The following is an 11,924-nucleotide window of genomic DNA, read 5'->3' as shown; positions in this document are numbered from 1 at the left end:
GATCAACGGTATTAAAGCATTAGTGCTATTTGACTCGGGCTGCACTACCGACTCCATTACTCCGGAGTTTGCGTATCTGTGCAAGGCGGGCAGGATTGACCTGCAGGAGCCAGTAGGCCTCCAGCTGGGGACTAAGGGTAGTCGTACGAAGATCAATTTCGGGGCGCAAGCCGAAATCGCACTGAACTCAGTGCGTAATACACATTATTTCGATGTCGTCGATATCGACAAGTACGACGCAATATTGGGGACAGTATTCTGTCGTAAGTACGGTATTGTACTGGACTTTGCGAACGACCGGGTGTTGGTCGGGAAGCAGAGCATTCCTTTATTCAAGGAGGAGGCCATTTCCTCCAAGACACCAAAATGGTCGTTCAAGGAACCTATCAAGTGGGTAACCGAGAACGGACCGTTGGTCCAATAGGGGAGCATGGCGAAGTCCACGAAAGTGGAGCCTCCCCATACGCGCTATGCAGGACCGCAAGGGTCATCGGAAGGGGGAGGGAACCACCAGCTGTGGTAGTCGTAATGTATTATAAACCGTTCATAAGCCCGCGCCGCATTACATTATAAACCGTTCCAGTTCGTAATGTATTACGAACACCCCGGGGGCCCGAGGCATCTGCCCGGCACCTACCAAATATGGCAGGCAGCCCCGGAAGCGCTATTATCAATGCCCGGCACTGTCCCCGGCTTATCTCTGCTAGATAACAGCTTTATCTCATCAATCCGACTTTCCCGGACATCCTGATGGCCCCGCCCACCGGCGCTTTGGCTCCCGCCCCGCCACATCCCAATTAGGAAGGTGTACTAAACACCTCCCCCCAGGGCACATTGCCTGGCATATTTCTCGCTTAATACTGGGCGCATTAGGCTCGTTCTGGGCGCTTTTTGCTCGCATATATGAGCGCTACAGGACTATGCAAGCGCGCCAAGAATCGGATACTTATTGAGGGCGCTACAATGTGTACTAATGGGCACTTTATAGGAATACTGCGTGGGCTATAGCGCACCCGGTCCCACACGCGCAGCCACGACACTGGTATCCCCGAAAAGCCCCAGACAGTGGCTTTCGAACGCGCCCCTCGCAGCAGGAAACGGCCCACGCGTTCTTGATTTGTACTTGGTCCACCTGGGCAGGGGGCTGTTTTCGAGTGCCCGGGCCATATCTAGGCCATTTCACCGCCTATTTGTACGAATATGGGCTTATTCAAAAGCTTGCACTATGACGGATATTCACATTGTTGAAATAGGGCTGCACGCGCAATTCTGAGCGGCCTGGGAAGCCAGGAAAGGGGCTGCACTTCCAGAAGCCTTCACGGTAAATTTACTGGGTTCACAGCCTCAAAACACCATGAATGCTATACCATTGGAAAGCCATACTCCATAGTGCTCTAATGGTGTACAATACAATACAGAATCACCGCTCTGTGCATCTTTACTAGGATGCCTCTCTCCTCACCCCTGCCAACAGTCCCCCTTAATCTATAGCGCCATGGATGGTTTCCTTGCTCAGAAAACTATCTTAAAATGTTTCCTTAGTCATGTAAAGGATATAAGCAGCTTTTGTGAGTGATTTGCCTTTGTACATCATATCAGCTCAGTTTATTCTTGGTTTTTCGCACCTTCTGCACTATTATGCGTGTAGCTCCCCCAAATAACCGCCGATTTGTATGCTTCCTTTTTCCTCTTGTAGGGAAACCGTATATGTATAGGTCCGTCGATTTACAGCGTGCCGCATGTATCTCTTATGGCTGTACGCTGTTATCAGTGTTCCACTGTACCTACTTGGTGTCGCGCTCAATAGGGGGCCGATTACAATTCAAAAAGCCGATCTTGAACGCCCTATCCGTCGAGAATCCGCACACAAAAGATGAGGAGAAACGCGTCAGTATTGAGGGGGATATAAGAAGATCTGTTGACACAGGGGATAGCCGCCGACCGTCTTAAGACGGTGTGGGCGGCAGTGCTGTGACAGTGCCGGATCCGAGTGCATTGTAAGCAGTGTTACAGCAGGGCAAGGCTGTAGCACTGTAAAGTCACTATCTTGACGCGTTTTCAACCGTTTTCTGAGCTTTTTTTGCGTTATAATGTGGTTTAAATGCTCTATATAATTGTGGAACCAGATCAGACATAGCTATTCTGAGAGGCCAGATATGAAGGTATATAAGCCAGGACTGATAACGCTCTGCCGGAATCAAAACACATTCGATTGTGCTGAAAGTCCGTACACGTATTCTCGGACATATCATGCAGCTACACACCCACTTTTATGGCAATGCACTCTGAAACGAAAACGCGGGAGGCACCTCTCCCACCAGCACCTGCTCAGCAGTCTTGGCAACGTTTAACTTTATAAAATGCGGGAGCCACTAATTAAATGTAAAGCGCCATATGTAAGCTTTGTTTCAAGCTCAAAAACATAAAGATCCGCCGTGTTTTGGGCGAGATATGGCCCAGTAAGGCCTGCCCAGCCCCTTGCCAGAGGTGGACAGGCTGCCGAGCTCGATCGCGTGGGCGGATCTTCGCCGCGAGGGGCGCGTTCGAAGGCCACTGCTCAGGGCATTGTGGGGATACCGGGTGCGTATCTGCGCGTGGGGAACTGAGCGCGCTATGGTCCGCGCAGTATTCCTGTAAAGCGCCCGTTCAAACGCGATGTAGCGCCGCCAATACATACCTGAATCTTGACGTTTTGGCGTCGATTTGTAGCCCTTGTAATTACGCACAAAACGCGCCGAGTGCGACGCCGATGCGTGGATTAATGAGTGAGCTATGAACCAGGCAGTTTGCCCTGGGTGCAGGTGTTGAGTACACCTTCCTAATTGGGATGTGGCAGGGCGGGAGCCAAAGCGCCGGTGGGAGGGGCTATCCGGATGTCCGGGGAGCTCGGATTGATGAGATAGAGGCCTTATCTATAAGAGATAAGCCACTGGAGAGTGCCGGGCACTGATAACAGCGCTTCCGGGGCTGCCTGCCATATTTGGCAGGTGCCGGGCAGATGCCTCGGGCCCCCGGGGTGTTCGTAATACATTACGAACCGGAACGGTTTATAATGTAATGCGCCGCAGGCATATAAACGGTTTATAATACATTAAAACTACAACAGGGGCTGAGGGAACGGCAATATGGCCGTGACAATTCCGGTTCGACACCAAGGGCGAGCCGTCACCAGCTCTGCTCCTGTAATTACAGAGCGTATAGTACCGACGATTCACTCGTCGAAGGGTCCACGCAAGGACCGCTTTGGATTCGATGACCCATATGGGGTCAATGAGATGCTAGATCGCATAGCGAGCGATGCATGGGAGTACGAGGAAATCCGACGGTCTCATGTCGGGTTCGTCATTAACGATGACGAAGAGAAGGAGCTGGTTAAACTCCGCGAGAAGTGGTATAAATCCACTGAGGACATCATGCGTCCTGCTCCGGAGGAACTCCCTCCGTTCTGAGAAGTGAATCATCGGATTCCTCTCATAGACGAGAAGAAAATCTACCGCTACCACCTGCCTAGGTGCGCCGACGCGATCAAGACTGATCTAATGACAAAAATCAACCGCTATGTGAAAGCGGGATGGTGGCGGCCGGCCACGGTAACGCAAGCAGCACCGCTGCTGTGTGTGGCCAAGAAGAATGGCAAGTTGAGAACGGTCGTCGATGCACGACAGAGGAACGACAACACGGTCCACGATCTGACCCCGTTCCCAGACCAGGACCAGATCCGAATGGATGTGGCTCGGGCCCGATATCGGTCTAAGATAGACCTGTCCGACGCGTACGAACAAGTGCGCATTGTGGCCGAAGACATCTGGAAAACCGCATTTGCGACGCCCTTCGGGACGTTCGTGAGCGAAGTCATGCAACAGGGGGACACAAATGCCCCTTCGACGTTTCAACGTCTAATGACCACGCTATTTCGCGATTTTATCGGACGATTCGTACATGTCTACCTAGACGATATATTCGTCTATTCGGACACGCTCAAAGAACATGAGCAACACCTGGCCCAGGTGTTCGAGGTATTACGGAAGGCGAAGCTCTTCCTAAGTCGCAGTAAATGCGACTTATACTCGAAAGACTTAGATTGTCTTGGCCATCGTATCGACGATCGCGGACTACACGCTGATACCGACAAAATGAGTCGTATTCGGAGTTGGCGCACTCCTTGATCGTACCATGAGGTACAACGGTTCCTAGGGCTAGTGAATTACCTCGCCCATTTCATGCCTGATGTCACGGCGTATACGTCGCCTCTGTCTGCGATGGTCCGCAATGACCAACCATTCGTATGGCGTACGCTACACGACAAGTGTTTTGAAGCTATCAAAGCCTTGGCGTGTAAGGTACCCATTCTCAAGCCAATCGACCCTCGATTGCCCAAGCCGATCTGGCTCATCTGCGATGCTTCCATCTACGGAATTGGGGCCGTGTACGGCCAGGGCAAGGACTGGCAAACCTGCAGACCCGCAGGATTCTTGTCGAAGAAATTCTCTTCTGCACAGAAGGCGTACCATACGTACGAGCAGGAAGCACTCGCCATCATGGAGGGACTCCTCAAATGGGAGGACAAGCTCCTCGGACGTCCCATCCACGTCGTAACCGACCATAAAGCGTTGGAATTCTTGCAGGGCATAGAACGCCCGAGTCGTCGCCAAATTCGTTGGTACGAATATCTGGCGCGATTCAAGTACGATATCACGTACGTACCCGGGAGACTCAACAAGGTAGCGGACTGTTTATCTCGTTACCACGAGAATGATACCTATCATGACGAGATTCCTGACTACGATATGGTCAACGCCGATGCGCGTTTGGATCCGGACGGGGATGACCTTCCCCAATCCCGACTCATCGAACTACGAGAAGGACGTATTCTACGTCGTACCCGCCAACAGGCAGCCCGCGAAGCCCGGACCACGGACGCTCCAGTCCCGACGGACCGAGTAGAAGCTCGAGTAGTTGAATCTGAGCAGTATGCTCATCATCAACCCACTTCAACTACCCCCGATGTGAATACGTCCGAGCCAAAATCACCGACACTTGCGGAAGCGTTGGCTAGTGGTCCGTCCCTACGAAAATACGTAGAATCGGATGAGGGCTTCTGGCAAGCCATCTGCGAAGGGTATACCGCCGACAGAGCACTGTCCAAGGTATTAGGCAACCCAGCGGGGTTTAGTCCCTTTGCATTACGAGACGGTATTATTTACACCAAGAACCGTCAAGACGAGGAAGTCGTCTGTCTTCCCCGGGCCATCTACAAGGGCCGCTCGATTCCCGAGCTGATACTGAATCAAGCGCATACGGCGCTGGGACACCTCGGTCCTCAACGTACGTCGGAATACGTACGACGTTGGTTCTGGTGGCCAGTGTTGCGGAAGGATGTAGACAAATACTGTCTCAGTTGTGGCACCTGCCACACCGTGAAGTCGTCCACCCAGTTGCCATCAGGGTTGTTACACAACCTACCCATTCCGCGACAACCGTGGACGTCCACTTCGATGGACTTCGTTGGTCCTTTTCCGTCGTCGCACGGCTACGACTACATTTGGGTGATAGTATGCCGTTTGACCTCAATGGTCCATCTTATTCCAGTGAATACCACGAATACCGCCGACGAGCTGGCCATGATATATCTGCGTGAAGTCGTCCGACTTCATGGACTACCCGAGTCCATAGTCTCAGATAGAGACAGCAAGTTCACCTCGAAGTTCTGGAGAGAACTGCATCGACTCATGGGAGTCAAATTAATGATGTCCACCTCTTTCCATCCTCAGACCGACGGTCTGACGGAACGGACTATCCGTTCCATTACTCAAATTCTGAGGGCATTGGTCTCTCCGGACCAGCTCGATTGGTACGAGAAGTTACCACTAGCAGAATTCGCGCTGAATTCAGCGACGAGTTCTACTACGGGCTTCGCACCGTTCGAACTGAACTACGGATACTTGCCCCGGTCCATGAGTGGAATTCGAACGGATACTCCGTTTCAGGGAGTGCGTGAGTTCGCCCAGCGAGCTCTGGCTAACCTCGAACGCGCTCATGACGCTATTATCGAGTCCCGGATCTCTCAGGCTTATCACGCCAACAAACACCGGCAGGCCGAGCCGGAGTTTGAGGTCGGCGACCTCGTATACCTGTCCACGAAGAACTTATCCGTTCCGAAAGGACGTGCACGAAAGCTCGTGCCCAGGTTCATCGGACCATACAAAGTCCTCGAAAGCTTTCCGAACACGTCGAATTACGTGCTAGACCTCCCACCGGAGCTTAAGAACTGACACATTCACCCGCGTTTTCATGTTTCCCTCCTGCGGAAACATGAGGCAAACGACGATGCGTTGTTCCCTAAGCGGGATGCCCACGCATTCTACGACTTCGGAGCGGACGATACCGCGGAATGGTTGGTGGACGAAATCGTCGGGCACGAATGGACAGGACAAAAGTGTCAATTCCATGTGCGGTGGACGCTCGGAGACCACACCTGGGAACCTTACGAGCACTGTAAGGACTTGGCCGCACTAGACGAGTATTGTCGTCTTATGGGCGTCAAGAACTGGCGCAGTCTACCCCGTAAGAAGTAGTTGCAGCCGCAACTGAACACTTAAGTAAGTGTTGGTCGGGGGCGACCGCAGAGAACGGAATAGAGTAGACGCGCGTCGGCACGGACGAGCGCGATCACGTGGGCGCGAGACGCGACGCGTCGCGGGGATCTGGCAGATCGGGCAGAGATTCGAACTCCGCCGGCGCCTGCGAGCTCGCCGTCCTAAGCGGCGAGCTCGCTATGTCGCGAGTCGATCTCTGCCACCTCACTACCATCCACCCACAACGCACCCGCCCGCGACATCCACCATGTCCAACCCCTCCTCGCCCACTTCCAACCAGACCGAGATGGTCTTGGACCCGGCGGCGCAGAACGCGCCTCAGCAGCAAGGCGCTGCGATGCAGCCGGACTCAGCTGGGTCCCAACAACAGCCCCCCGCGCCATACCAGGTGCCCAACCAGTACGCAGGGGCGGGGCCGTCGCATGCGCCACTACACCCGATGGCGCAAGGCGGGTTCCCGCACGCGTACGCCTCCCCGTACGGGGCACCGCTCCCCTACCAGCACCAGTCGCCGCCAACAGGATCCTCGGCCGCACTGCACCCAACGGTGCAATATGCTCACGCGCCTGCATCGTCGAGCATGCCGGGGCCCGACCGGTTGAACGCAGCGCCGTTCCTGCCCCCTGGAATGCCCCCGCTCATGCCCATTCCGGGTATGTCGTGGGCAGCAGTCCCCAATCACCACCTCCTTGTGGCGCACTCGGCCGGATGCAGCTGTTGCACGGAGTTCGTGCGACACTACCAGGCGGCGATGAACGACTCCTCGTTCAGGAACGCGTTGACGGCGGTCCAAACCCAACTGCAGTCGCAGTTTTGGGGTTATTTCGAGGAGCATGCACGCTCCAGGGAGGGAGAGGGCCGCGCCGAGCATACGCAGCAAGTAGAGGACTTGGAGCGGCAGCTCCGAGCAGCATTGGCAGAGGCCACCTCGCTCCGCGAACGCGCTCGAATCAACGCCGAGCTGGAGCAGGAGCTCAATGCCGCACGGACGGAAACGACGACTCTTCGTCAGGACCGCGACCGATACCGGTCGGAACGCAACCAGGCCCGGGAGATGCTCAATGACGAGAATCGTCTCCGGGCTCGTGCGAGCCAGACTCGGCCCAACCAAGCTAGGCGGGTCCCCGCAGTACCGCCTGGTCACCCCGACTTCCCTGAGTCACCGGAACGGGGGTATCCAGTGAGATCGTCGCGGTCGGCGCGGGACAATAGTCCACGCCGACCGTCCTCGATGGTGCCTCGTTCGACCGAGTCGGGTCCGTCGAGGGATAGGGATGAGCCCATGTCTATGACGGGGTCGTCTCCAATGTCCCGGACGGCGGGTCCTTCAAGGGCCCCGCACCAGGCGACCGATTCGACGCCGCCGGCGTCTGCACCGGAAGCGTCGGGGTCGTCGAGTCGGCATGCGGCCACTGGATCGGGTCCCACCGTGGACTTCCAAGACTTCGAGGAACTGTCCTCTGGGGACGACGAAGAGGATCTCTTCGACGAGAAATACATTAAGAAGAAGGCAGCACGTAAGGTGCGACAGAACGCGGTGTATGGGACCCCGTTGGCCCCGCCACCAAGGCCACCCAACTATTCGAGTGACGGACGCTTTCCGCGTCCTAGGATCACCGGATGGCCGTACCATATGCTCGCAGTCCCTGAGGACTCTAATCCTCGCGAGGCGGACCATTGGTACGACTTTGTACCCGTCACCCCGGAGGATGCTCAGCGGCTGCTGAGGGCCACGGCGACCGATATGGGTCAGGCGCGCGCTCGAATCAAGCACTTGCTTCAGCAAGTTCAGAGGAATTCGGCGTTGCAGGGTGTCCAGGGTATCCGTGCCCTCGCAGACGCGTGGCGGAACCCGGACAAGGCTCCCTACCTGCCGACCATCATGCACCCGGCGGCGTACACCCCTCCAGGTATGGAGTTCGCGGACACCTTGCATCTGCCGCCCCCCACTGGACGCCGTCCAGGCATACCTCCGAACGTCATGAAGACGACTCGCCCGGAGCAAGACCTGAACGGACCTCGTCGACAGCAGCCGCGCACCACCGACCCCCCGGAAGCTCACCGCGAATGGTGGAGGTCCTATCAGGACCGCATCCCTGTGTGGATGGAGCGCGCGCAGGATGGCGGACCGACACTGGTCTCAGCGCAGTTCTTTGTGTACGCGCGGAACCCGATCGCACGGAACCATGGAGTACCGGAGCGGGCACGCTGGGTCACGCTGGCGACCGCACTGTTCTCGGTGCCGGGACTGTATCGGCACATCCTGCAGCACTGGCAGTTGCAACCCCAGGGCCCGTACTCTCATGCGTACTACACTGGGTCGCTCGACGACGACGACCTGACTGTCTTCCACGTCGCACACTGGTACGCGTCCCGGGGGCTCACGGTCGCATTAGCCGACCTGTTCCAACGTCCGGCGCACCGCGCTCGTGCTCAGCAGGCGGGTTTGGACGCCAACACCAATGTCCTGGCGTTCCCCGGGATCGTCTCGGCCACGAGCGCGGGCCCAGTACCGCCCATAGCCTCGCTCGGCATGCGCGGGTTGGCGGTTAACCCCGCACTCGCCTTCTTACCCGCCGCACCGATCGTCGCGCCAGTCGTCGCGCCCGCGCCCGCGCCCGCGCCCGCACCTGCACCCGCAACCGCACCGACCCCAGTGCCAAACCCCGCCGCGCCCACTCAGATGGACGTCGATCAGTCGACTCAGACGGTCGACGACATCGCCCACAACGCGGCGCGACAAGAGCCTGAGGGGGAGGCTGCAGCCCCGGAGGGTGGTAACCACACGGAGCAGATGGACGAAGAGTCCTGAAGCCCCATATACCCGGACGAATGCGTCCATACCCACCAGTACCGCCTGGTACCTTCATCCGCCCAGACGTCGCACCAGCGTCATGGTGTATATAATGGTGCAGGACGCAGTAGCGTCCACCCTTCCCCGCGGACACTTCGCGAAGCACCGCTTGGACGGCGTGCCCCCGTCGCGAGTCAGTACTCAGGGCATGGACGATACTCGTCCTCCTAGGGTGTCGAATGCGACGCGCCTAGTGTACATATAAAAGCGGCCTCATCGCCGCACCCTTGTATTATAGGGCCTCTGCGAGTGCAGCGCAGAGGACCCGTGTATTATACTGTGCTACCGCCACTCCGAGTTGTGGCCCTTCCTCATTGTATATTAATTTTGAGACCCCACCACGGGTCTAGGGGGGGAGAGTGTAAGAACCCGTCGGTTCTATCATAACCAGACCTTGCTAGGTCGTGCGCGGAGGACGAATAACCGTCATCAGCAAAGGAGACCAATGTCTCCAAGAACCTCGGAGACCCAGGGCGCATAGGCGCCCTTAGATTAGATGTGCTACGTCATGTATTTTACGTAAGCATACGACGCCCCAAGGTTCGGGCCTTGGGCGTCTGGTGGGGTTGACTTCTACCAACCCCACCATCCTACGAGTACGCCGAGCAATACAGCCCGGTCCAGAGTACTTGCGGGATACCGGGGACCGGTAGAGGTCACGTACACTTACACGTAAGCACTTTGGGAGTTACCGCCGACGTCTCACTCCGCTAAGTATGGTCAACCATTTCATCCCAGGTTGGCAGTGACGTTCCGAACTTGTGCTCGTGTTGCCCCGTTGAACGTTGAACGGTGCCCCGAGTACGCTCAGCGCTCAACCTTGACCACCTACCACGCACAGCGTGTCTCCTCTCTGACTCTCTGCCATTGTCGAGCTTCTCTGTTATGTCTTCCGATAACGACGATGGTCCTCCCTGGTTCCCGTTACGCTCTGACGGCAGTCTCGGCGATATGTCTGCAATCCCAGACCGTTTATTACGCCACCCAGAGCTGGAACAAAGGGGGCTCGCCTCGAAATTGTACGAACCTCTGAAGGCCGTACGACGATTATCGCTCTGTGTGCCCGTTGCAGTCGCTGACGCTGTTCAACAGGGTTGCGTGTACAGCACGAATCCCGAAGTAAAACCTGCCTACGCTATCAAGATCCTCGATTCGAGCACGGAGGAGGTTGTCATTCAGCAACGACTACTCCGTGAACTACACCGGCCGAACAACCACACCCTCCCGTCTGAAATAACCGTCACCGGCCACCCGCTGCTCATCATGCCCACTGTCTCCCGGGTGGACTATATATACCCGGGGAAAAACTCTTTGAGCGTGCTCCTGGACGTCATGTTTCAGATAGTAGAGGTCTGCAGCACTTCGAGTCCTTCGTCTTTCACGGCTGATTGGTCATCGTCAAGGGCATAGAGTTTCTTCATAGCTTGCGCATCGCCCATTTAGTATGTCTTCCATGTGCGTTTTCTTCCTCGCGTCGTACGCAGCTGACTGTCACCCAGGACATTTGTGGCGGGAACATGCTCGCGGCGCATGTTGACCACGCGAACGCGCATGAACAAGTCGTAGCAAACAGACTCTACATCATCGACTTCGGTCAGTCCAGGCAATTCGCTCTTCGGCCTGGTGTCCAGCCGGCGATCATGCTCCCGGAAACTCAGGTTGAACCGCCCAACGATCTACTCCACTTCGATCCGTACTCGTGGGACATATATTGTGCAGGACGCATGATGGAATACTTTGTGGAGGTACGCTACCGTCCTAATCCGCAGCATCGACCATCATCTTATGATTTCTTTACCGTACGATAGCGCAGATACAATGTCATGCGGAAGATCAACCCACCTTGGCTCGCCACGAAGCTCATCGAATGGCTCATTGGCATCGAACAGGGCTGCACCGGAGTATGTCGCTGCCGTCCGACTGCGCGTACAGCCCTGCGAGTGTTGGTTGTTCTTCGATGGGCTGTTCTCCCGGTAAACGGCTACGACTGGGTCGTCCACTCTCTGTCGAAACTATGGACGACACGCACCTAACCGTACGGAGCGCCCACATTGCGCCACGTCAACAAGTTCTACGCTTTGCGCTGTTCTACCCTAGCGTAACCGCTTTCCTCCCTGTCCTCCTTTCACATATCATGTACGAATGTAGCCCCTATGGACCCCGCACCTGACTGTGCCCCACAGATTTGTACGCGCCACATTGAAGTACGCCACCGACTCGACTGTTCCTTACGCGAAGACCCTGAAGAGCTCTCTGCCCAAGCTGATCTGAACGTCGGACGAAAATACGGCTTCTCATTCAACGTTCTCAGCTAGGACAGTACCGCAGCTCCATCTACGGCTTGAGCGCAGAGGCTGGCGAAACGCGTTGAGGGTGGGATACCGCGGGCGGTGCGCGAAACATACGGGTGCGGATGCGCTCATTTCATCAGATCCACCATCTCGAAGATGCTAGGCCTCCATCAGCCACGCAAC

General features: G+C 56.1%; 1 protein-coding gene across 1 annotated transcript; it reads left to right on the top strand.

Annotated features, from left to right (window-relative positions):
• Positions 1 to 6,843: 6,843 nt before the first annotated feature.
• On the top strand, positions 6,844 to 9,408 carry TRAVEDRAFT_49327 (uncharacterized protein; the record flags this gene model as incomplete). Its single annotated transcript, XM_008042023.1, has 1 exon — positions 6,844 to 9,408. The coding sequence occupies one exon, from the start codon at positions 6,844 to 6,846 to the stop codon at positions 9,406 to 9,408; it is 2,565 nt and encodes an 854-aa protein (XP_008040214.1).
• Positions 9,409 to 11,924: the final 2,516 nt, after the last annotated feature.

The sequence above is a fragment of the Trametes versicolor genome (assembly GCF_000271585.1).
Source record: "Trametes versicolor FP-101664 SS1 unplaced genomic scaffold TRAVEscaffold_8, whole genome shotgun sequence".
NCBI lineage: Eukaryota > Fungi > Basidiomycota > Agaricomycetes > Polyporales > Polyporaceae > Trametes > Trametes versicolor.
Note: the sequence above shows the minus strand (reverse complement) of the source record. Positions and strands in the feature narration are given on the sequence as shown.